At 42.5% G+C, this 26,563-nt stretch overlaps 1 protein-coding gene across 8 annotated transcripts in view; it reads left to right on the forward strand.

The window, feature by feature from the left end:
• The window catches only part of ARID1B (AT-rich interaction domain 1B), a 676,179-nt gene that overhangs the window by 587,452 nt on the left and 62,164 nt on the right, over positions 1 to 26,563 (forward strand). For all 8 annotated transcript variants that reach the window (XM_053293734.1, XM_053293751.1, XM_053293741.1 and 5 more), the window contains one exon: positions 4,446 to 4,591. In XM_053293734.1, the coding sequence (XP_053149709.1) occupies positions 4,446 to 4,591 (146 nt within the window). The remainder of the gene's footprint in view (positions 1 to 4,445; positions 4,592 to 26,563) is intronic.

Genomic DNA, 26,563 nt, shown 5'->3' on the forward strand with positions numbered 1-26,563 from the left:
GAGCACACGGCTGAGGGAGGATCCCTCAATGCACCGGACGCATCATGCAGTGCATTGTGGGATAGCCAGAGGATGGGACACATTGTCCCAGCCTCTGGAGATCTGTGTCATGTGTGAGTGCAATCTGTGTGTCCCACCAACGTGGAAGGATCTTGGGGGGGAAGGTAAGTTCTACGCAGCCTTCCTCCCTGCCCGACCACTGTCCCCACCTCCCTATTGTGTGAATAGTCTTATTCATTGCTGTATGTGAGGGGTGGAAGAGGAGGAGGGAATGTGTGAGTGTTAGTCTCCACTAAGTTTATATCTGTAATGATCTCATGTTAGGATGTGGTGGTAGCTCAGTGGAAGAGCATCTGCTTTGCATGCAGAAGGTTCCAGGTTCAGTCCCTGGCATCTCCAGGTACACTGGGAGAGATTCTTGCTTGAAATGTGGAGAGCTGCTGCCAGTCCGTGTAGACAGTACTGAGCGAGATAGACCAGTGGCCAGCCTCATTAGATTGCACTGACATGTGTTTACATGAGGAACCCTCAATGAATTGGAATAACTGGCATTTTCAAGTAATGTGGGTGTTTTCTGTATGTCTGCTTTGCACCTTAGGTCTTCCTTTATTATCCTTTTTATTTCAAATTTGTAGAGATAAGATTTTATTAATGCAGAACAGGTACATAGAAGGTATGTGGTGGGGTACCAACTATGCTTGTGCCATGTAACAGTTTTGACCACCTTTTTAGAACACTTTTTAAATATACAGTATTTACATAATAAAAGCCTGATTTCAATAAAACCTTTCAAAGTTGTTGCAAAACTATTCTACTCATTTTTTTTTCTTTGTCATTTTCCTTTAGAGAATTGTACGGCCATGCATTTTAAATATTTCCCCCCACAACGCATCTCGAGCTTTGATGGAGGAATGACATTGTATGTCAGTTGTCTCCTTCATATCAAAGGAAATCCTTTGCCTCTTTACAGAAGCACAGAAAAGTTTGTCTTCCGTAGAGCAAAGGACAAAATTGACTTACAAAAAATAGTTTTTATTTATACCATGTGTTCTTTTCTTCTTTGGAGAAATTCACAGGGTATCAGGAAAAGTTAGATCTGGTGTTCACTATACCCTTCCCTGTCTACATAAACATTAAAAACAGTAGCTGATATCCAGACAAGCATCATGCTAGTGCAGCAGTGGCTGACATCTAGGCTAATGTTGCACCATTGCACATGGGGGACATGTTGATTTTTTATTATCTCCCTTCTGAGACCCACTGTATCTCTTGAAAATAAGTCCCCGAGGGTTTCACAGTCCTCAAGGACATATTTTCAGGAAGTACTGAGGGAAGGGGAGATCTTCAAACATTGCCCCTCCCTCCTTGCATGTGATGGTGTGGCGTGAATCTGGATGTCAGCCACAGTTGCACCAATGTGATGATAGTCTGGATGTCACCCAATATAAATATAAACAAAGTAACATTTTTCCAGCATATATTTGAAATCTAAATTGCCACAAACATACCCCCCCAAAATGAAGTGCTTAAGTTCTAAGTTTAGCTTGCCTGATATTTGGGGCAGGAGAAGTATTTATTCCATTAATGATTACAGTGGGCAGCATCCAGACATACCTCTGTGAGCAGAAGACATTTTGCTTGCACACGGAGAGAGGTAATTTCCTGATAATTTAATCCCCTGATTTTTGAACAAAGAGGCACCTTTTTAAAGTGGTCATTCTCTTTATTGAGCAGGGGGAGAGCAACTGGCCCTATCCATCCCCAGCACAGCATCCCTACAGTGGCTGTTGCTTTTGTCTATCTTATGTTTCTTTTTTAGATTGTGAGCCCTTTGGGAACAGGGAGCCATTTTATTTTTCTATTTATATCTTTATAAACCAATTTGGGAACTTTTTCTTGAAAAGTGGTATATAAATATCCATTGTATTCATAATGGGGTTCAATACAAATTGCCCTTGTGCAAGCACATCATCATCATCCATGCACAGAAGTACTACTCTGGATGCTGCCCAGTATTTTTCTGCTGCTGGACAGCAGAACCTCCCCATCCCTCACCATTTGCCAGTTGTTGCCCATATTTTCTTGCAGTGTGTTTATTTTACCGATCCTTTCCATACCTAAAGGTGTCAATTCTGAGGTATGGGCAGTGTCCAAAGTTTTTGCTCCTGTCCAGAAGCCATAGTCTTTTTACACAATTGGCCTTATCTAGTGATTATAATCTCAGCTATTGCCTGATACTTTGCATGTGTGAAATGACTATCACAGATCAGCTATCACACCCTTCAGTGGAGCAAGATTTTCAGCTGAGAAGCTTGTCAAATTTAATCATTCGGAGGGAGACCAGAACGGCAATGTTTTCCTTGGTATAGGAGTTACAAGGTGACAGAATGATACCCTAGCCAAAGCACATACTTACTTGTGCAACACACCTTAAAAGCTGCCATATACACAAAGATATCTGAAAGTGTTTGGGAAGGGCTGAAGATTCAAGAATGTCAAGATAAATGTTTTATTGATGATGATAATGATGGTGATGATTGATTGATTGATTGATTGTTTTATTCTTTCAAAACATTTATGTTCCATTCTCCAATGTAAAATATTTTCAGGGTGGCTTACAATAAACTCTAAAACAACAACAAATGGTAAGAAAATTAGAAATAACAAAGAACAAAATTGCAGAATAAAAGTAGCCATTTAAACATTTTCCGTTGAAGGTTTAAAGGCATGGAAGAATAAAATGGTTTCTGCCTAGCATCACAAAGACATCCATGTGAAGCACCATAGCTGAGAAGGCCTCTTTGCCCACGGATCTGGGCAGTCTCATGCTCCTTTAGAAAAGGAGAACATTGGAACAGCTGTGATAAATATTAGATCCTGGGAATCTTTATGCTCAGGGACTGAATATTATACTTTAGTTCCCTTGACACCTTAGACTGGTTCACACAGTTACTGGAATCCAGGTATCATGTGGGTTATCGACATTAGCATGATTTTGTGAACCCAGTGTGTTTAGTGAACTGTGTCCCAGTGTGTTTTTTGCTGTGTCCCAGTGTGTTTGGTGAACATGAGCCTGCTGGGGCCCTTGGGAGGGTGCCATTGTAGGCCCCCATTTGCCTCCACCCTCTACTGTGTACTCCATCACCACGCTCTGGCACTGCCACCCCCTCCACTGCTGCCTTTGGTCCCTGCCGCCAGCCCTTGCAGCACCAGTGGCAAAGGAACTAAACGGCATGCCCAGCATGTGAAAAGCCATCCAGGAAATGGTGGCAGATGCGCACACATCATTTCCCGGCTGGCTTTTTGCACACCAGGCACACGATTTAGTTCCTCTGCTATGGGTGCTGTAAGAGCTGGAGGCAGTGGTCGAGGAGGTGCAGGCGAGGAAGGACGTTAGTGAGCACTGCTGGGTGCTGCGGCGGGGGGCGGGCGGTGGTTGCAGCATCAGCTCTGCGATTTGAAAGGTGGTTGCTGTCACTGCCACCACCCAAAAACAAAATGTAAAAAATGGCAGCTCACAAAAATTGAGGAGAGGCCCATGGTCATTATTTGAACACAGGCCCCTGCTGACCTTGTTACCCTACTGTGTGAACCCACGCCAGAGGAGGCTTCTCAGATGCATCTCAGGCTGTAAACCAGCTTGGATTGGGGTCATACAATCATGCTAATGTCAGGAACCACATTAAACCTAGATTTGAATTATTGTTTGAACCAGGCCAGTGGCTGCTTCTGGTCATGGTACCAAAATATCTGCAGCACAGTGCAGGTGAAGGGTATACGCCAATGGGCAAGAAAAGAGCAGTATTTCTGTAATTTCACATGAGGTTGCATTAAAGCCAGTTCAAGTTAACCTTTTGAGGCATGACGTCTCTCTCTATAGTACAGCTGTGTGTGATTATAGTATTCTCTGCTATTCAGAGTAGTTAAAATAAGCATCCTAATTTATAAGCACGTATTTTTAATTGTTTCCCTAAAGCAGTTTCTCTCTACCCAGTGTGTGTGCGTAGTGGAATCAAAATAACCTTTCTTTCCTCTCTCTCTTTTTTAAAGACCTAGCTTAGCAGGCTTATCCTACCTATATCAATGGCAGGAAACCCTTTCCCTTTTCTGTGCTTCCATTACTTTGTACATGTGGCCATGCAACAATTTTACATAATATTAGGCAATGTCCATCTTAAATTAACATGTATTCCAATTAAAGATCTGCATGGTACCTGACTTTAGCTTGGATTGTAAAGCCAGTTCTAAAATAAGTTAATTACCCATTCATTAATAAGCACCCAACCAATAGCTCTCCATCCTCATGCAGGCAAACACTCATTGGCTATCTTTTCTGTAGGTGTTCATGTATGCTAAAGTATGCATTTTGTGACTAACAAAAATGTCTGTTCAGTAAGAATCATAATAAGAGCTTGTGCACGTGTGTATGCTTTCTCTTCACTCAGGCAAGGCAGTTTTCCTGGCATGAATCAGAGCAGCATTATGGGATCCAGCTCTCCCTACACCCAGCCAATGAACAACAACTCAAGCCTGATGAACCCTCAAGCACCTCCTTACAGCATGGCACCTAACATGGTGAACAGTTCCACAGGTAATGGTGGGTAATAGTTCAGGAGCAGCTGCCTTTTCAAAGGCTGACATCCTGAAATGGTGCAAAGCTTTTTTCCTGGTAGCTGTACAACTGGTACTCCATCCCTTAAAAAGAGTACTGTACACATTCAAGAGTTTCCAGTCTATGAAATGTATCTTTTATGTCTTCACGTTCTCTTGTATTGTTTCTTGAAAATGCGAATATGGTAATTCTGAAGGTTGTTTGGTCTGGAAGCAGAACTTCACTACAAATATCCATGTTTTTGATGCTGGTGGGCCTGCAGTATACAGTATATACATATATATTTTAATATACAAATAATGGACAGTGTCTCAGGTTGGAAACCTAGACATGAAGGTATCAAATATCATTAATCACACTTGAAAATTAAGAATAAAGTGTTACTTTCTGGAAGTCCCACTCTTCATATTTGGTCCACTTGAAACTGAAATGTCATATAAAATTAACCACAGGTTAGTTTTGCACTTAACATGCTTTTAGGAATACCATGAGGCTGTACCCACAACACGAGTGGCCTGGGTTACCCGCCATTTCTGGCAGCGAGCCAGGTGGGGAAGAGCTGCCGTGCGAAGCGTGGTGGCTGCACTCATGAGAGCAGGCACTGCGTTTGTGGCGTGGTGTACTCTGGGATGTGGGAGGGGAAAGTCCTCCTGCTTTCAGCTTTTGCCTTTGCCACACTGCTGCTCATGTGGGTGCTCAGTGAAGGCAAAAGATGCCACCGCTCATCTTCCGGGGAGGCAGGCAAGATCCCCAGCAGTGGGGTGAGGTCATGAGAACAACCACCATGCCTTTCTTCTGTGGAACTGTAGGTACTCAAACTTACTCTCTAGCAGCAAATTCCCCCCTCATTCACCCCAATCTGTTTTCATTCATTAATATAATATATACCGTTTTATAGTAACTGGATTGTCTTGAACGTCTGATTAAAAAAATAACCTAGCTATGTATTTCTGTGAGGAAGGACAACAGTGGTTAAGACCTATTTTATAACAATTTGTGCTGAAACCTTAGTATGAATTTTAACTAGCTGCTGGGGACAAATTCAGGATAGTCCTCTTATAACCAAATTGGTAGTAAAGAGATTTACTGCAAGGAACAAGAAATCTGTAGTAAATTGCAAGTGTAACCATACTTGGGAAAAATAAATAGTTGACAAAAGCATACTAGAATGCAATGCAGTGAAAAACAATACTCTTACTGGGGTATTATTTATTGGAGTGCAGTTGTCTTCTTAACACTCTTTAATGACCAGATTGCATATTTTAACCTTGTGGCCAGAAAGATACATTAATATTCCTGCTTATTTTTGTTAAATAAAAATATATTTTAAACAGAATGCTTTCTGCTTTCACATCCAAATTACAGAAGAATTTGGAGAGTAAAAATTTGTACTAACAACCATGAAGCCTGACTTCAGTATGCTTGGGAGACAACGACTTTGCAGCTGTGGGTCGATTCACACATTATCCTCTTAGTGTGGAGGAAAATGTAATCAAGCTTCCACTGTTTTTAGAAGACAGGAAACTACCTTCCACCCAAAGCCAATACAAAAGGAGATGCTTGCACAGATGGCTTACCCCTTGCCTTGCCCCCATGCTCCTAGAAAGGAGAGAGAAGCCACCCCTTTTATTCTGGCTATGGCTTCTCTTGCCTATTTGCCTGCTCTAGGGATAAAGGGCCATATCCTGATTAAAGCTGGTGCATGCAGCCAAAGGATGGATGTCTGCAGTGACAGCATTTCTGCTTCTGAAGCACAGGATTTTTGCTGATCTCCCCTTCCACTTGAAGCACTCTGAGCACCTGAGCAATGCACAGTTATGTCCTTGAGGGCTGCGCAACCCAAAAGGACATAATTGCACATTACTCAGAGCTCTTCCGGGGAAAGGGGAGATTGGCAAAAATCCTCCACAAGAAGCAGGGACACTACTGCTGCAGGTGTGCATCCTTTGGCTCCACACAGTCAGCGTTAATCAGGATGTCAGCTACCAACCACTGCTGAGGTGTAAAGTAGTGTTGTGTCCTAGGGGTGTGCAATTCGGGTTTTCAGTTATTTGGTTCGGGATCCGAACCGAATCACCCCCGTTCTGTTCTGTGCCTGAATCTGGGCTACCTGAATCACCCCTGATTCGGTTCGGATTCGGATTAAATATGAATCCGAATCGATTCGGGTAAGAAAAACGGGTCCCAGGGGCAAAATAGTGGGGTGGGGTGGTAGTGCCCAATGGTTGGAGGCTACCACCCAAATTTCAGGGGAATTGGGCAAAGGGCTGATTTTGGGGGAATTGTTGAAGTTTACGCGTCTTTAAGGTTTTTCCCCATAGAGAAGCATTGAGGTGTCAGCAAATGTATAGCTTCACGCGGGGGGCAGAGGGGTGGCCTAGAGCAGTGTAGGGTTGGTGGTAGTGCCAGGTAGGGTCAAGGAAGCTACCTGAATTTTTTCAAAGGATTTGGGCAGAGGGCTGATTTTTGGGGAATTGTTAAAGTTTAAGCGTCTTTAAGGTTTTTCCTCATAGGGTATACATGGAGCTTTCAGCAGCCCCATAACTGCACTTGGGGGGGTGCTGGGGTGGCCCAGAGCAAGTGGTAGTGTAGTGCACATAGGGTGCCAACCACCCCCATGGGTTTCTAACCCATGGGGTACAGGGTTCTGTTGTTTCAGAGGTATTCTGAGTGTGGATTCTATGATAGCTAATAAGATTTTCAATGGAACACCATGAATCCACTCTAATTTGCTGACGTCATCCCGAATCACCTGAATTTTTCGGGCCCGAATCAGGGGTGATTTGGCTTGGCCCCGAAAAATATTGGGGGACATCGGGGGTGATTCGGTTCGGACCCGAATCACCCGAAATTGCTCGTTTTGGGCACAGATCGATCTGTGCCTGAAATTTTTTGCACATCCCTATTGTGTCCATATGCTAGTTGCTGCCAATGACAGCGGTTTGTTAGCAATAATGGCTAACAGTGAGTTCTAGCCCCCATCTCCTTTTCAGGAACACAGGTCAAGCCTTTCTGGCTGTTGCTGCTGCCTATACATGTCCACCAGAGAAAGAGCATCTATTGTCTTCCTTTTGGTTCCAAAACAGGCAGAGAGGGGCTTAAATATAAGTATTGCCTCATGGGAGAACATGGGAACTGGCTGTCTGATTCTGTTTTTGCTTTTTATAGTTCTTTATCCTAAAGTTTTGTGTGAAGATGTTCCAGGCTGCAGAATATTCTTCTTCTCTACCATGATCTTATATGTTAGATTATTTACTTGTTGCTTAAGCAGCCTGTGTTTGTATACTGTGGAATTAACTGCATCATAGCAGAATTCTAGAGAGTTTAATATACAGTCACATGCAAACTCTCTGATTTTCTCCGCAGTTCTTTTCAACCTTTTAAAGTGTTTTATTGCCTACCACAAGTCCTGTGCAGTTCTTTTTTTGACAGCTGAAAATACACGAGTCTCATTATACCTCTTTTGTTCTCTAGACAACTATTTAATGGAGGTATCCTCACTTGTTTGGGAATAACAGTTTTATTTTGTATTTTCAGCAAGGGTAAAGGAAGGAATAAAAACTGTTGAAGAGTTTTTTTAATGTAAAATAAAATTGCCTCTCTTAGTATTAAGCATAAGGCTATTTGCCCATGCAGCACACTTTTACTCCAGTTGAAAGGGGGGGTGGGGGAATTGAACAGGTCATTGGATAATAGCTTGCTTCACCTCTGCCCCCACTAGAGTAGTCCCAGGTAATACTAAATTTGGGTTATGTAGTTATATGTTTTGTCTGCCTGGCTGAAATAAAATTACTTTTGAGCATTGAAACTGTGCTATAAATTCTGGCTTGCTGTTTATCATCCGTAATTTTTTGCCCCTTTTCGTCTGGCCCCCAGAGCTGCAAAAATAACCAACAACAAACAGATGGCAGAGTGCCCTGCCTAAGAAGATTTATGTATTGCAAGGAATAACCAGTTTAAAGGAAGATTCACAGAGGGGTTTTTTTGTTCAGATAATTCAGCCATTCGTTATTTCATACAGTGGAAATCTCTTCAGTGCAAGGCCATTTATCCTAGCAGTCTTTTGTGCGGGGTAGTCATAGTATTTTTATTGTGTTAAGCGTTCCGAAATATTGGATTTTTAAATAATTTAACCATGTATCAAGAGCTTTCTTTCTCTTTCTAGCCTGTGCATTTGTGAGGTTTTTGCTTCCATATTTATTAATTCAGAGTGTATCCTGTAAAAAGCTCATATGAAGTGAACTAGTAGTAGCAGTTGTAGTAATAGTTTATTTGTTCTGACCATTGGCCATAACATAACAAAGAACTGACAGATCAGAGTAAGAGCTTTAAGCAATGAAAGAGTCCAGCACTCATAAACAAGAACATACAGACAACCTAAAATAATGTACTATGCAACAGCAATTCACTCATATTTTAGAGAAAATTCTTCAGTCAATATCCATGTTACAATTTTTTTTAAAATCAATTCTGTAATCCAGCCAATCAAATATATTTTGCCATAACATACTAGTTTCCTCATGGCTGGTACAGGTTGCGCGTAGGGGGGTTTAAACTCCTTCTGGGGCTGCTCCCGGCTGTGCTTGTAAACAGAGGCCAGGACCCGTCGTCCCGACTTCTGTGAATCCCATGATGCAGCATGTGACACACATGCTGGATTGGGGGATTCCCCCAAGAGAGCGACACTCTAGGCACCCATCTCTGTATGCGGCCAGGCTAGTAGTAGGCAAGCTCACACACAAGCAAGTAGCCGGGGGTAAGGGAGTGCTTGCTCCCGTAACCTTGGCTAACAGCCAGGCTTAAAAGGTGTGCTTATTGTATTACATTCACACAATTTTTCTTTAGTTCGGGCTGTATTGGGGTTGTTTGCTGATTTCTGACTATCAGTAAATATTGATTGATTTATTTTGCCATAATTTTGCAGCAGCCAGGGCAAAAGTCACTACCATTCTACAGCCTTCTTGTTTTCAGTTGCCAAAAGAAATTCTGTTTTCTGTAGGTTTGACCAGTATTTACAACCTTTCAGTAACTGGTAAAGGAATCTATTGCATAAATTTTCAGAGATGATACAGTGAAACATACAATGGGAGATGCCCTCTTCTCCCCACAAATACAATGACATAAACTAAAAGTTAGGCTGTAACAGTGCTCATCATTAATTGCAGAGGTCATTTGTTGGAATCTCAGTAGAGTCAGAACCAGTGTTCCCTCTAAGGTGTGCAAATGTGTGCATGCACACAAGTTTTATTATGTCTACTCAGGTAATTTTAGTTCCCATTCAGGTTGAATCAGGAAGGCCCCACTCTGAATGCACGTATACAGACACTGCCTTAATACTGCTGCCCAGAACAAGTCATTATGTGTACAGATGAAAAAAATTAGAGGGAACTCTGATCAGGACTCTCCTCAATTTGAACTTGGGCAGACATTTTAAAAAAGAACTAGCTTCACCCACGCAGAGCATCTGCATGATAGTACTTGATTGCTCCCCTCACCCCCTGCCACAGTCCCTCTCACCTCAGAGATCTCTCCACCCTCACCTGAGCCGCACTCCTGCTCCTCCTCCTCCATCCTGTTGCTTCCATCCCCCTCACCCTTCGGTCACTCCCCCATCCCTTTACTCCATCCCTCTCACCCCTCTTGGCCACAGCTGCAGCGTTGTGGAGCCTTTTAGTCAAGCTGCAGCCCCCTATCCCCAGAGACCTCCAAGCCCCACTCCTGCTCCTCCCCATAGGAGCAGCAACAGCAGTTAAGAACATAAAAATAGCCCTGGCTGGATCAGGCCCATGGCCCATCTAGTCCAGCATCCTGTTTCGCAGAGTTGCCCACCAGATTCTGCCGGAAGCCACAGGCAGGAGTTGAGGGCATGCCCTCTCTCCTGCTGTTACTCCCTGGCAATTGGTACTCAGAGGCATCCTGCCTTTGAGGCTGGAGGTAGCCCACAGCCTTCCAACTAGTAGTCGTTGATAGACCTCTCCTCCATGAAGTTATCCAAACCGGGCCCTTCCTCACTGCCGCCGCCATGGCTGCTTATCCCCTCAGGCTGCTGACAGGCTTGGGCCCATCGCTCGCCTTTCCTTCTTTCTCTCTTCCCCTCCCCTCTCCCCCCCCCCAAGTTAACAGATCTTGTTCATCTTGTTTCCTCATCTAATTCACACAATGGCAGCCTCCTTCTTCTGAAGGGGCCCTTTCCTCCCTCACGACCCCTCTCTTCGCAGACCTCTGCCCACTATCCTTATATATAGATAGATTCCTCTCTTCTGCAATCAAGGACGCTTCCGACCAGTAACAGTTGCATTCCAACTGACCTTAACCATCACAGGCTCCTCCTCTCTATCTGCATATGGAATCCCCATGGCCCAATCACCATGGTGCTTCTGCTCTCAGAGGCTCCTCCCCCCTATATACATATGGAATCTCCACTGCCCAATCAGGTGCTTCTGCTTGCGAACTCTCGCGAGAGGTGCCACACACGGGATAGCCACTGGTACACCTTAGATAATTATATAGATAGATAGATTGAGACCATGATAAAATGTGTTGATTGCTTACCCAGATGCTGAATTGATACAACGCTTGCCAATTGAGATAAACCACTTTGCACAAGTATCCCTGGGGGATTTACAGTCTAATTTAGCAGGGTATACACCTTAAGTGGTGTAGCAGGGAAATGCTTGACTAACAAGCAGAAGGTTGAGAGTTCAAATCCCCACTAATGCTATATCGGGCAGCAGCGATATAGGAAGATTCTGAAAAGCATCATCTTATACTGCATGGGAGGAGGCAATGGTAAACCCCTCCTGTATTCTACCGAAGAAAACCACAGGGCTCTGTGAGTGCCAGGAGTCAAAATCGACTTGACAGCACACTTTACCTTTACCTTACAAAAATTATATACAAAAATTGTATACCCTTGAAATAATTTGTGGACAAGCTGTAATGTACTTTTTAGCTTACATAATTATATTTGTGGGGATGGAATATAAGCATATGGACAATTTTGTAATATCAAGTATTTAATCTGGTGGAATTTAATTGAGTCTGTTCACATAAACAAAGCCTTGGAAGTATAGTTTCTGGCATATGGTATATCTTAACCCAGAAGTTAAATAAGTGTGAATAGATTCATGAGTACTGTGGTGTGAACAAAAGAGTTATAGTCTTGCTATAGCTCAGCACATGTACACTCATCAAGCTGTACTTCACAGTTTGAATTAATTAAAGACACACCTTAAGGCTCTATCCTAATATTTACTGTATTGGCCAATTGTGTCATCACAGTACCACAAAACATACCTTTGTAGAGGAATGATGTCTGGGAGCAAAGACCTTGGTACAGTTATTAGATCTGATGCCGAGTCTTAGAGCATCTATGATCACCAAATGAAAGTGGCTTCACAAGCTCATCAGGAGCAGGAGCAAGCTGACACTCAAGGAGCTTGGAGACTTCAAGTTGGATTATGCAGGAAGTGAATGTGTGTATCTTCTCCATAAGGAGTTGCTTGAGCTCACCATGCTTCCCAAGGCTGTGCATTTCCCCACATGGGAGATGTGCGCCAATTGTATACATTACAATTTGTGGCAGAAAGCAAATGTGCATTTGAATTCTACAACAAGCTGTAACACACGAAGTGGTTCTGAGAGATGCAGAATAGATTAAATGGTATAACAAATCATATTTTACTATATTGTAAATTTTCTAATGACTTTCAGATTGCTCTTATTGTTCCATATTTAAGAAATTGTTCTGGCCATTCAGATGAATCCTGTATTAGCTATTTACTGTCGTATCAAGACATTAAGGTTACATACAATGTGGCCAAATTTCTTCTGGATACTAATAGAATTAGGCAAGTTATGATATCTTCTACAGACTCTTAACGCTTCTGTATTATAGTTGTTGGATGTAGTTTGTTATGCTTTGATATTTTGATTTTATTTTTTTGCTGGTCAGTGACCAAATAAGGAATGTACTTACTTACTAAAATATATATATATATATTTCATTCTGTCAGGTCTTTGTTTAAAATTACCTCTTCCTGGTCAAGGCTTAAATTTAAATTCAATTTATGATTTGATTCACATTGCATCTCTTCATTCAAAAAGCAGCCAACGTTATCAGAATGGGTGGAAAATATGATCTACTTTCTTCTTGATCCTAGCAACCATGTTTTGCAATGCTTTTAAGCCATTAATAGACTGAAGAAAAGCTGTTCTGGCCTCAGGCCTTAATATTTGAATTGACTTGTCTGCCTGTGATGCACCATCATCATGCCATCATGTTTTGTGATTTTTAACAAGGATTGCTAATGGCACATCCTATTCTCTGTAATTATGGGCTAGTGCAGGAGCATGTGATTTGAAAATACTTTCCTAGTGAGGCATTTTACCTCAGCAAGCCTTGGACCATTACTGCATGTCCATGGCAAAGAAGCTAAGATGGATTCAAATACGCAGGAGCCTCACAGCAGCCATTTAAACATGCGCCACATAGGTTTTGTATGAGGAAGGTGCTTTCTGTTGCTTTTACCTACTCGGCTACACCCAGTATTACCACCCTTCTGCATCTAGATTTCTATGCAGCTTAAGGCGTAGCAATGCTGCCTTCAACTATGCTGCTGGAGCCACAGGCAGCCATGTGATGAACTTTTCGGCAAGGCTGAACTTCAAGAGAAATAAAAGGAGATGCTAAATTGAAGCTCCCTGTCCCTGGGAGTGCCGTTCTCTAAGCAAGTCTTGAGTGGGCAATCTGTGGCTCACATACTGCATGGTGTTCCATGGGCATTTTGTGCAGCACAGGCGCTGCTGCATCTTCCAAATACAGGTTGTACTAGACTGCACATGCGCAAATGCCGAAATCACACAACTCCTTCATGCAAGTTCAGCATTTGTGCATGTGCACTCTAGTACAACCTATATTTGAAAGATGCAGAATTGCCCATGCTGCACAGAGTGGCCACGGAACTCTCCGTGGTATGGATGCCTGTATGCTTAATCATTAAGGGAGAAAAGAGCACTCTGTGCCTACTATTATTATTCTTTCTTCGTCTTTAAGTGCTAAGATTGAATTCTGACATTGAAAGCAGGCTACTGCTCTGGGAGGTGTGACTTGGGTTAAATGCTATCCAACATCTAAACTAGCGCTGGGCAAGTGCAGAAATGTTGAGTTGCAGATTGCTTCTGCAGTGCTGCGTGAGCAGGGAAGGAGTGATTTTTAGCCTACTTTTCTCATGGAAAACTAGTCCTATGAGATCACGTTGGTGGGTTTTTGTCTGGGTGTGGTGTGAGCCTAACAACTTCCAGGAATGCCTGGACCAGTTAGGACCAAATATGGTAAAGTGATAGTGCCCTATAGCTATATTTTGTGATGATGTCATCCACCTCCGTTCAAGATGGTGAATGCATGAACTTTTGAGGTGGAAGTAGGCTAACTTGTGAACTGCCTAACTGATTTTCACCAAACTTGGTACAGATGTTAAGATAATAGAGGACATTTGGCCTTGATATCCTATAGATGAATCAGGGGCATAGCAAAGTTGGAGTGGGCCCAGAGACAAGATTTTAAACCCTCCCACCCACCCCCGAAGCTTAGCTCATGAAGTAAAGAAATCTTAAATGAGGCTGAATAGTGGTAACAAAAAGCATAGTTACATACACACACACACACACCCTATGTGCCACAATAGAACATCATCCTACATTGTTTTTAAAAAGGTTTTGTAAATTGAGGACGATGCAAGTCATTTAATGGTACTAGAGAAAGACATGCTGTTCTGGTAGCTCCAGGTCTTAACACTCACATCAATTTTGGAGGATGAATACAACTGAAGGAAGCCCGGGCGGGTTTGCGGCTGGGGGAGGCAGTCATGTGACTTGCCTCTGCCCCCCCCCAAGGCAGTGGGCCCCCAGACAACTGTCTCCCCTTGCCCTGTTATAGTTACATCCCTGGATGAATTCCAGAACCCATTTCAAGATGGTGGCTGTGTGTATCTTCCCCCTTAACAATTTTGCAATGCCTGAACCAATTTCAATCAAATTCAATACAGTTGGTCCTAGCATTGGTATCAACTGGGGGAAAATGTTAATCCTTTCTCTGTGTTTCAGAGTCCATCCTTGTTGGGACATGTGTGTGTGTTCTTACCTTCAGAAGGTTGTAGAAAGGGCCCAGCTTTTCTACAGCTGTATGTACAGATTCATGCAGTCCTTAGAATCATGACCAAAACTGCATGTATTGCCATACTTCTTAATGACTGAGCACAGCCAAGATTACCAGGGTTCCCAGAAGCATACACACTGCCCCCAATTGCAACTCTGATGCAGGAAAAGGGCAAAAAAGGTGACAGTTGAAAGTCTGCCAGTGGAATTACACTGGCTACAGACACCAATTTAGATGACTGGCACTTCAGCCATCTCTCTGTTCTGTTAAGAAAACATGGCAGTTACAAAAATGTCTCCTACATAGTGTAGAATAGAGCCCCCCCCCCTCCCCCGCGCACACACACACAAAAGTCTCTTGTGTAGTGACAAATTGTTACAGGCTTCAGTGAGCAAGTAATTATTTAAATAGAGTCAGCGTGAGTATGAATATGACAACTGTTTCTTCAGTTATAATGCCAGGGAAAAAATATGGTAAGCAGTAGGGGAATTTCTTTAAAAAGACACCAAGCTCATATTAAGGTTTTACTCCATGAATAGCCCTTTCCCTCCCCTGTTCCTCACACCACTGGGGATTAATTTCTTTTCTTATTTTAGTGGAAATGGTAATACGTTATAATATTGCTAAATGTATGTGAATATATCTGTAATGCAATTAGATTTTATAATTAATTTTTATTATAGCTACGAAAAATCAGTCTTTATACTTGCTTTAATTAAAAAATTAAATTGGCACCATAGCCAGTTGGTCTCGTATTTTGCTGCTGCTTGCTTCCTTAGCAGCTGTGTTCCAACCAAAGCACATCTGTGGTTACCACAGACATTTTCCCCAACCCAGAAATCCATGATGTGCACGGTTCTCGTATGTCTCTAAGGTTTCTCAGTCTTTTAAGGAGGGAGCAAATCCAAGTACAGGAAGAAACACATTTGCATTAACTCATTCTTTTTCAGTGAATGGGGAAGCTCCATGCAGTTACTGAGGTACCTATGCCTGGAAAAGACTGCTGGATCAGACGAGAATGTAATTTAGTATAAGCAGCTAAGGGCCAGATTTTTGCTCTGCCATATCATTCTACGCACACAGCAACTTCCCCGCCAACCAATGTTCCCTCTAAGGCATGTGTATGCACGCATGCTCACAGGTTTTTGACGTCCACTCAGTTAATTTTAGATCCCACTCAAGTTGAATCAGGAAGGCCCCACTCTGAATGCATATGTGTGCACACTGCCTTGATACTGCCACCCGGAACAAACTAGAGGGACCACTGCCGCCAAACCCCAGGAAACTAAATTAGAGACAATTACTCTTATTTGAGTACTGGAGCTCCTGCAGAGCTTTGTATGGGGTTGCTTCTTTTTCAAATAAAGATGCCCAGTGCATAGGTTTTATATATACAAAATCCTTTTTTAAAAAACCCAAAAAACTTCTGTGCAGTGCTCCATTTATGTTTGTCCACAAAAAAAGTGACTTTGATTGTTTTTCTTTTTTCAAGGATCAACAAAGTAATGAACAGGCTGACACCTCTTTTTCTTTGCAAGGTCTTGTCTGCCCACTTTGTAGCCAAATCCATATTGACTCCATTTTTAGCCTACTTTCCAGTAGGCTTATGAGATCACCAGGCATTTCGTGTGTCCATGTGTGTGCCCCTACCCCCGCATTAACTTCACAACGCCTGGACCAATATGAACCAAATCGGGTACAGTTGTAGGGACACATAGGGACACCTCAACAGTGTAGTTTGTGATGATGTAATCCACCCCAATTCAAGATGGCGGACACTTAAGCATTTGAGGTGCAAGTGGGCTAACCTGTGAACCGCCTAACCGATTTGAACCAAATTTGCTACAGCTGTAGGGACACATAGGGATGCCCCAATGGCATAGTTCGTGATGACGTCATCCACCCCAATCCAAGATGGCAAACACGTGAATGTCTGAGGCGCAAGTGGGCTAACCTATGGGCTGTCTAACTGATTTGAACCAAATTAGGCACAGTTGTAGTGAGTGGCACACAGGGTTACCTTGATGGCATAGTTTGTGATCATGTCATCTATTACGATTCAAGATGGCAAATGCATAAACCTTTGAGGTGCAAGTGGGCTAACTTGTGAACCGACTAACCGATTTCAATCAAATTTGCTACAGCTTTAGGGGCACATAAAGATACCTCAGTGGTATAGTTTTTGATGATCTCATCTACCCCAATTCAATATGGCGGTCACATAAACATTTGTGGCACAAATGTGCTAACTTTTGGAGCGTCTAACCGATTTGAACCAAATTAGGGACATTATAGTGAGTGACGCAAAGGGACACCTCAATGACATAGTTTGTGATTATATCATCCACTCGAATTCAAAATGGCAGATGTGTAAACTTTTGAGGCACAGGTGGGCTAACTTGTTAACTGCCTAACCGATTTGAATCAAATTGCTACAACTGTAGGGACACATAGGGACACCTCAGTGGTGTAGTCTGTGATCATGTCATCCACCCTGATCCAAGGTGGTTGACAAGTGAACGTTTGAGGTGCAAGTGGGCTAATGTGGACTGTCTAACTGATTTCAACCAAATTAGGTTCAGTTGTAGTGAGTGACACATAGGGACACTTCAATGTCAAACTCAATGGCATAGTTTGTGATCATGTCATCCACCCCGATTCAAGATGGTGGACATGTCAACTATTGCGGTGCAAGTGCACTGTGAATTGTCTAACCAATTTGAACCAAATTTGGTACAGTTGTAGTGAGTAACACACAGGGACACCTCAATGGTGTAGTTTGTAATGACGTCATCCTCTCTGATCCGAAATAGTGGGTACATGAACATTTGAGGTGAAAGAGGTCTAACTTGTGGAACTCTTTTTAACCAAATTTAGACCAGTTGTATGGATAGTGAAAGGAAAGTAGGCAGATTAGTTCTTACTAGAACAACTTGTTTACTTTCCCCCACTGATAGGGCTTTTACTTTTCATGTTAGAAAGTGTACCAAATTTATCCCAAAGTCCCTGCGAGCTATCAAGGAGTACTTCACACACAATTCGGGTTTTTCATTGTGCGTTAGAGTGTAGCCCAATTTATATCTGGGGTTTTAAAAATCTACTTATTGTGTCAGTTGGGGGGGGGGACTTTGAACTCACAGTAAAGCCTAGCCAAAAAACAAAAACAAAAACACCATGGTAGAGCCTGCTGTTTGGGAAAGCTCCAAGTCCCCAATTCTTCTTCAGCAGGCAACGGAGTTGGGAGAGTAGTGGAAGGTGCTGGCAAAGGGGGGCATCTTCACTACTTGGGCCAGGGCCTATTCCAACCTTACTATACCCCTAGTAGCAGAGCTGTGAATAAAACATGTGCTTATGACCAGGAGAACTGCTTCTAATTGAAGTAGATAGTATTGGGCTAGATGGATGAGTGATCTGACTCAGCATAATGCAACTTCATATAAATTTGGTCCATCATTTGGCCTTGAGTAATTCCCAATCAAACCTCCCTCACAAGATCATTGTAATACTAAACTCCATGAATGAACCTTGATCCAATTCAACATATATGCGAGTGGAGAATTGTCAAAAAAGTCCAACACAGATGCGTTGGACTTCAGAAGAGGAAACTTCTCAAAATTGAGGGGATTGGTAAGAAGGAAGTTGGAAGGGAAAGTCAGGAGGGTCAAATCACTCCAGAAAGCATGGAACTTATTTAAAACCACAGTACTAGAAACACAGTTGGAATGTATACCAAGAAGGAGGAAAGGTACCGCCAAGTTCAGGAGGACGTCAGCTTGGCTAACAAGTAGAGTCAGGGGAGCTATAAAAAGGAAGAAGACTTCTTTCAGAAAATGGAAGTCCTGCCCAAATGAAGAGAACAGGAAGGAACATAAACTCTGGCAAAAGAAATGCAAGGAGACAATAAGGGATGCAAAGAGAGAGTTTGAGGAGCATATAGCTAGAAGTGTCAAGGGGAATAAGAAAAACTTCTTTAAAAACATCAGAAGTAGAAAACCTGCCAGGGAGGCAGTTGGACCCTTAGGTGATGAGGGTGTGAACATGATTATTAAGGAGCATAAGGAGACGGCAGAGAAGCTGAATGAGTTCTTTGCATCTGTCTTCATGATGGAGGATACTGACCATATACCCTTTCAAGAATTGAGTTTTTCTGGTTTAGCGGCTGAGGAACTGGGCCAATTTGACGTGAGAAGAGAAGATGTTCTAAACTGTCTTGAAAAGCTAACAATTAACAAATTGCCAGGGCCAGATGGCACCCACCCAAGCATCAGAATCAGGAACTCAAATGTGAAATTGCCAATCTCCTAGCAAAAATATGTAACCTGTCCCTACAATCAGGCTCTGTATTAGAGGACTGGAAAGTAGCCAATGTGACTCCAGTTTTCAAGAAGTGATTCAGGGGGATCCAGAAAATTCCAGGCTGGTCAGCTTAAATCCGGTGCCAGGTAAATTGATCGACAGCATACTTAAGGACAAAATTGTTAAGCATATAAAAGAACAGGCCTCGTTGAAGGAGAACCAGAATGGCTTCTGTAAGGGAAAGTCTTGCCTCACTAAGCTTTTGGAGTTCTTTGAGAGTGTCAGCAGGCATGTGGATAAAGGTGATCCGGTTGACATAGTATACCTATATTTCCAAAAAGCTTTTGATAAAGTTCCCCACCAAAGGCTCTTGAGTAAACTTAGGAGTCGTGGAATAAGGGGACAAGTTCATGAATGGATCGGTAACTGGCTGAAGGATAGGAAACAGAGAGCAGGAATAGATGGACAGTTTTCACAATGGAGGTAGGTAGGAAATGGGGGCCCCCCCCAGGGATCATTAATGGGACCAGTGCTCTTTAACTTGTTCATAAACGATCTAGAAGTTGGGGTTACAGGTGAAGTGGCCAAATTTGCAGATCACTAAATTATTTAGGGTAGTGAAATCCACAACGGATTGTGAAGAACTCAAAAGATCTCTCCAGACTGGGGGACTGGGCGACAAAATGGCAAATGTGGTTAATGTAAGCAAGTGTAAAGTGATGCACATTGGGGCAAAAACCAACAGCTTCACATATACGCTGATGGACTCTGAGCTGTCGGTGACTGGTCAGGAGAGAGATCTTGGGGTCGTAGTGGACAGGTCATTCAAAGTGTCGTCTCAGTGCACGGCCACTGTGAAAAAAGCCAATTCCATGCTAGGAATCATTAGGACAGGGACTGAAAATAAAAATGCTAATATTATAATGCCCTTATACATATCTATGGTGTGGACGCATCTGGAGTACTGCATGCAGCTTTGGTCACCATATCTTAAGAAGGATGTTGTAGAACTGGAAAAGGTGCAGAAGAGGGCAACCCAAATGATCAGGAGCACCTTCCTTATGAGGCTAGGATACAGCATCTGGGGCTCTTTACCTTAGAAAATAGGTGACTAAGGGGAGACATGTTTGAGGTGTATAAAATTATTCATGGAGTGTAGAGGGTAGACAGAGAGAAATTTTTCTCTCTCAACACTAGAACCAGGGTTCACCCTATGAAAATGAAGGTTGGGAAATTTAGGACCGACAAGAGAAAGTACTTTTTCACACAGCGCATAATTAATCTATGGAATTCCTTGCCATGGGATGCAGTGATGGCCACCAGCTTGAATGGCTTTAAAAGTGGTTTAGACAAGGACAGGTCTATCAGTGGCTACTAGTCTGATAGCTGTGGGCCATCTCCAGCCTCAGAGGCAGGATGCCTCTCAATACCAGTTGCAAGGGAGCAACAGCAGGAGAGAGGGTATGCACACACCTCTTGCCTATGGGTTCCCCAGAGGCTTCTGGTGGGCCACTGTGTGAAACAGGATGCTGGGCTAGATGTACCCTGTGCCTGATCCAGCAGGGCTGTTGTTATGTTCTTATGAACCATAGCTTAGTGATACAGAGTATACTTTGCATGCAGGATGTCTTAGATGTTTTTCTCCCAAATCTCCAGGGTCCTGATAGAGGGGCTGGGGAGGATACCTGCTTGAGGGTCACTGTCAATCAGAGGACTGACAGTTGGCATGGATGGACTGGTGACCCGACAAAACAAAAGGAAGGTTCATGTGGAGGAAGAGTGAAGATACGAAGTTAATTTCTTTTCCTGGTGTGTTGTGCCCAGAGTTTCTAAAGCCCTTTTTCCTCATCAACCTAGTCCCTTCTGGTGATTTCAAAGTTACTGTTTTCTTGCTTTGCGTCATTGGTCATTACTGCAGAATTTGGGATTTCTCTCTCTCCAAATGTGAATTACCATTCCGAAAATGGGTCAGACCTTATACATGCATACCATTTAGTAGTACCAGAATATAGATCCCTGCCTGTAGTATATTTGCCTTAGATGAAGTCTAGAAGCATGCATTTATTATGCTTTCTTGCTTTATAACATTTTTAGCCTTGTTTAGGTGATGCTTTGGATATGTGAAATGTTTCAGACTTTGTTGCTGAAATTTCACAGAGACGTAGAGGTCTTTCACACAACTTCAGCTGGGAGGGAGGGTGGGAGGGAGGGCTGGGGTGAAGGAACATGCCAGCCTTCCCTCGCAGGCGAGCGGCAACTGCCTGTGCCTTTGCTGCGCTGTGCACCCAGACAAATGGCAGCGAAGGCTGTAGGTGGGAGTGGGAGAATTTCCCCCCTCCCGCATCCCAGCACATGCCACATCATGAGTGTGGTAGCTGTTCACCTTAGAGCATCCTCCACACTCGGCGTGGCTGCTCCTTCCACTTGGCTCTCTGCCAGAAATGGTGGCAGGCCAGTGGGGTAGCCCTTTTAACACAGCAGTGATCGCCCAGACGATCACCTGCTGAAGTTAAGCAAACTGCAGGCTCACTTAACGTCAGCTAAATGGGGTGAAAAGTCAGGTTGGGCAGGCAGGTGATGCCAGGATCGGGCTTGATCCTGGTGTTACACTCGAGCAGCCTAGCCCAGGTTGGGCTTCCTTAGCCTGGGCTAGGCTGCTCATGAGAACAGCCTCATAATCGATTCCTCCTTTACTCTGTTAAAAAGGTAAGACAACAGAAATAGAATATATCCTGAGGTGTGAAATGTTGTTTTGCTAGTAGTAAAAGGAAGGACAATCTTCAAACTTTGTCACTGCATTTTCCAGGGTTTTAATGCTAATAGCAAAGCATTTACCAACAGAGAGTACTTGACTGCAGTTTAACTTGTGTTGTATTTGCTTTGAGTGTCCTAAGATTTGTGTGATACAGTATAGCTAATTCAGGACCTTGACCCATATTTCCTTTTTTTAAATTATTCTAACTTTCAACTTCTTATAATAAAGCCTGAGGCTAGTTCTTGGAACTTATTCATTCTACATGACAACACTTTTCCAGTCACAGATTTCACTTTATCTTCTTATTTTAGGTTTTGTTATCATTTGATTTGCACATTGTGGGCAAGATCATTTGTGTCATTATAAAAGGCGCTCTCTCTGTGTGTGGGCATGCTTATGTGTGTACCTGCCTTCATTTACTAGAGTTTGTGACAATCATTCTTTCACTTTTTAAAAGGGGGCCAAACTAATATCCTGAGTTTGACATTGGAGTAGAAAGTAAAAGGATGCCAGCCACAAATCATTTGGGAATATCCTTTTAAGACTGTTCAAAGTATCATTTTAGTAAAGGGATGAAGAAATTCTACAGATTCTACAAGAAAGCTACACTTGTTTATTCTCCATTTAGAAATAACACAGGTACTTTCCTCTCAAGATTTCACTGTAGCCTTGATTCAGCTACAGTTATGGGCATTGCAGTGTTGATGGGGATATACATCTGAATCCAGATTGGCAACACACATGCAAGACTGCTTACATATGCTCTTGTTGGCATAAAACCACTTCCACAGCTGCCCTGTCACACTACACCATCAGGGCTACACTTCATGTTGCTCAGTGTGTCCTTGTCAGCTCCATAAAGCCAATGTAGGGCTGCTTGTTGTGTCAACCACTGCTCTTAGCTGTCGAGAGAGGAAGGATTTGTTGTCCAACACAGAATAGCCAATCACAGGAGACAATACTAGGGTGGGGAGAGACATGAGAGACATTTGCTGCATTCCTACCCTGAAGCATGGTATCCTCCTCAGTCGCATACCTATCCAGGGGGCATTGTCCTTGCATTCCCAGTTGGGATGGTGGAGTGGAAATTCCATTTGAGTGTTTGTGTGTGGAGTCCTTCAGAAGCAGAATGAAGGCTCTGTAAGATCTCTGTAAGAGTTCTGAGAACATGTGTTAGCAAAGTTCAGTTTATTTTCAATTTATTTTGGTCAAAGACCAGCCAGAAGATTTTAATGCCAGAATGGAAGTCTACTGATGATGCTCTTTTACATCTTGATACAGTACTTCCTTTTGAGAAATCTGAGCTGCTAGCAAAGTGTTTGTCTTTTCTTTGTTCCTAAGGCAGCAGGATGTTTGTACAGAATGCTCCCTAAGTGCCGTTTCTCCACAGTACCCATCACCAGAGTTCCCTTTTGTGTGCTTTAGGTGTGTACGACAGGCCAAAAAGGTATAGCCTCATGTTGTGCACCCCATCTTCTGAGTTATAGTCTCCCTATGAAGGGTGTATATACTGGGGCAAGCTTACTCTGATTGGCTGCAGAGGTAGTATGACTCCTATACTTATCATGATGGAGTGGGTGGCACAGGTGAAGCAAAAGTGGTGTGTGTGTTTTTGCTCTCCATTTATTACAATGGGTACTTTTTGCCTGGTGTCTAGAGTTGGCATAGGAATTGGTGTATATCAGCTCCTCTCTTTGCTGTGCATGATATATCAATATCTCTGCTCCTTTGGGGGCCTGTGCCTGTGTAGCATTCTGCTGATGTAGAATGGTAGAGATGGTGGAGGTGTATCCACTGGCGGTAAGGGGCTTATCCCAGATCCCGCGTTGCTCAGATTAGGTTTTTCAATGTATCAGATTGCACTTTTATGTATTTAAAACTTGGGCTGCAATCCTAAGTAAGCTTCTTAGGGAATAAGTCTCGCTGAACCCAGTAGGACTTCACATTGAGCATGCTTAGGATTGTGGGGCAAAAGTTGTATTTTTTAAAGCTAACTAATGTCGGCCTTATGACAGTTTTTGAGGCTTGATTGGCCTGCATCACAACAGCATACAAATAAGCCCATGAAAACCTCTGGCAGTTCAGATATGAGTGTTGAGTATACAGTTAGCTGTAAACTCATATGGCACATGGCTGGCTAGGTTTTTTGGCAGAGCCATTCTCCCAACCTGCAGTGGTGTGATGCTAAAGATATTAGCAAATTAGCACCATGAAGCTTGCCAGCTTATTCGCCAGAGTCTTGCTCACTCTCTCACTGCTGTAATTAAAACTAATTATTTTCTAAAACATAGTAATACATGAATCTGTGCAATAATCATTTTGTAGTGGGCAATCTGTGAAGTGTTTTTAAAGCTCCCCCCTTCCCCTTTGGCTTGTTCTCCCACATGTTGGCTGCTGAGCAGAAGACTAAATTTCCATTTTGCAGAAGAGCAAAGAAGCCCAGCAACAAACAGGCTGAACTTCTGTTATTTTGTAATATCCATTGTGTTTTGCCAGTTTTATTTATCGGTTCCTTCTCCCCTCCACTTTTTTTTTGCACATTTTGTATACAGTAGTTACAAAAATATGCTGTTTTAATTAGGCAGTCTATTCAGCAACAAATGCAACTTCTTTGCCCAGAGACCTCTGTGACTGTGTTGTGTTATTCTTATTTCAGTATCAGAATGGAATAAGAGATATGGAAGTTTAACTAATAACAATACTATTATTATTTATTTCACAAAAAATAAACAATGTACAAATATGGATATATTTTGCATTTGGTTTTATCACTGTGTATTCTTTGAAAGAACTATAAATATTTGCCAGGATAGTTACTTTCATTCTGCATAAAAAGAAGTGCTGTAAGTGTATATAGCATTTTACAGAGTTATGTAAGTGACAAACAGGTTCTCAAGGAGCTTGCCTTTTGAAACAGATAGAGGCTACGGAGGGAGAGATGAAAGTGGGGGAGGAAAGGGAGCAACAAACTTAAAACTTGCTAACAGCTGAGAATGAGCATAAGGGGTTAAGCCGAAGACTTCTTGAAAAAGCTGAGTTCTGAGGAAGGCTTTGTAGGAAGGTGGCACATTCTGCATATTCAGGAAGAGAGGTCTACATATGGAGGCATCAAGAGAGAATGGGCAGAGTCATTTTATTTATTCATTCATTCATTCGATTTATATACTGCCCTTCCAGAGTGGCTCAGGGCGGTTTACAACAAGGTAAAAACAATTAAATCCCGTTAAAATCATAACTATCAAAACTGAATAAAACCAAGGCCATATTAGAGAGCAAGAAACATCTACAGTTAAGGGTGGTATTTCTGGAGAAATGAAAGTCATGGACAGGGATGTAAGGGTAACAAGCACCAAAACAGTAAGTGAAGCAAGGCCATGAAGGGCTAGGAGTATGCTGAATATGGAAGTGGATGGGAAGCTGGTGTAGAGATCTGGGAACAGATGTCGTAAGGTCTGAGCAATGAGAGAAGTGAATGGTTTGGGCAGTGGAGTTTTGAGGGGAAACCAAGAGGACTGAGATGTGACAGAGGGAGGCCAGAAAGAAGGTTGCTCTCAAGCTATTCTCAAGCATTGCTACCCAAACTGATACTTTGGGATGCTATAGACACTCTCTCTCTCTCTATATATATATATATCTATATATATCTATATATATCTATCTATATATATATATAATTTTACAAAAATAAACTTTTAAAAATGTATTCAGTGAAGTGAGTTTTGGAGCAGAGAGTACAAAGTCTATTCATATATATGTATGTGTTTGTGCACACACAGCTGTGTACTGTACTGAGCAAATGTAATATACTTCTATGATCTCAATGCTCCTTTTCCCCTTCTGGTTTTAAGCAGAAATTCAGGAGAAGTGCAGCAGTCTTACTTTACTGTAGTTTTCACACCTTCAAAACACTGGGGGGAAATGAACATTTATTTGGCACACCTCTGTAAAGTGTCTGCATAAGTGTTATCTGAATAAACATTCTCAGCATTCAGCTTAGTTCCCAGCTGATTTCCTTAAGAATGAAAAGAACTGAATGCCCATGTCAGCTCAGCCACAGAGCAGATCTACAGAATAATTTACAAGTTGAAGAGTGTGGCTGTAGTCGAGGATGTTACAGGCCTGGGATTTGATAACTAAGAGGTTTCACTAAATATTATGTGATATTTTATAGTTGTAATCATAAGGATTTTATTGTGCTTCAGGTAACAGACCACAAGGGCCAATTCAGACCTCCGTATATTAATTGGAATATCTGATGTGAGAATCATTCACGCCTCTGTAACCCACTAATGAAGTGATATCTGAATTATTGACACATGGATCTGACCAATAAAGGGGTCTTTGGGTGCAAGAGTTTAGTTCAGAGCATGTTTGATTTTAAGATTGATATGTGTATCAGTGATGGGGATATCAACAGGGAAGCAGAAGCAGGACTGTGTCTTGCATTTATCAGAAGCAGGACAACGTCTTGCCCCAGAGGCAAGATGCCTCTAAATACCAGTTGCAGGGGAGCAACAGCAAAAGAGAGGGCATGCCCTCACCTCTTGCCTGTGGGCTTCTCAGGGGCATCTGGTGGGCCACTGTTTGAAACAGGATGCTGGACTAGATAGACCTTGGGCCTGATCCAGCAGGACTGTTCTTATTTATTGATTGATTGATTTGATTGATTTGATTTGATTTGATTTCTATACCACCCTTCCAAAAATGGCTCAGGGTGGTTTACACAGAGAAATAATAAATAAAT

The sequence above is a fragment of the Hemicordylus capensis genome, chromosome 1 (genome assembly GCF_027244095.1).
Source record: "Hemicordylus capensis ecotype Gifberg chromosome 1, rHemCap1.1.pri, whole genome shotgun sequence".
Lineage (NCBI taxonomy): Eukaryota > Metazoa > Chordata > Lepidosauria > Squamata > Cordylidae > Hemicordylus > Hemicordylus capensis.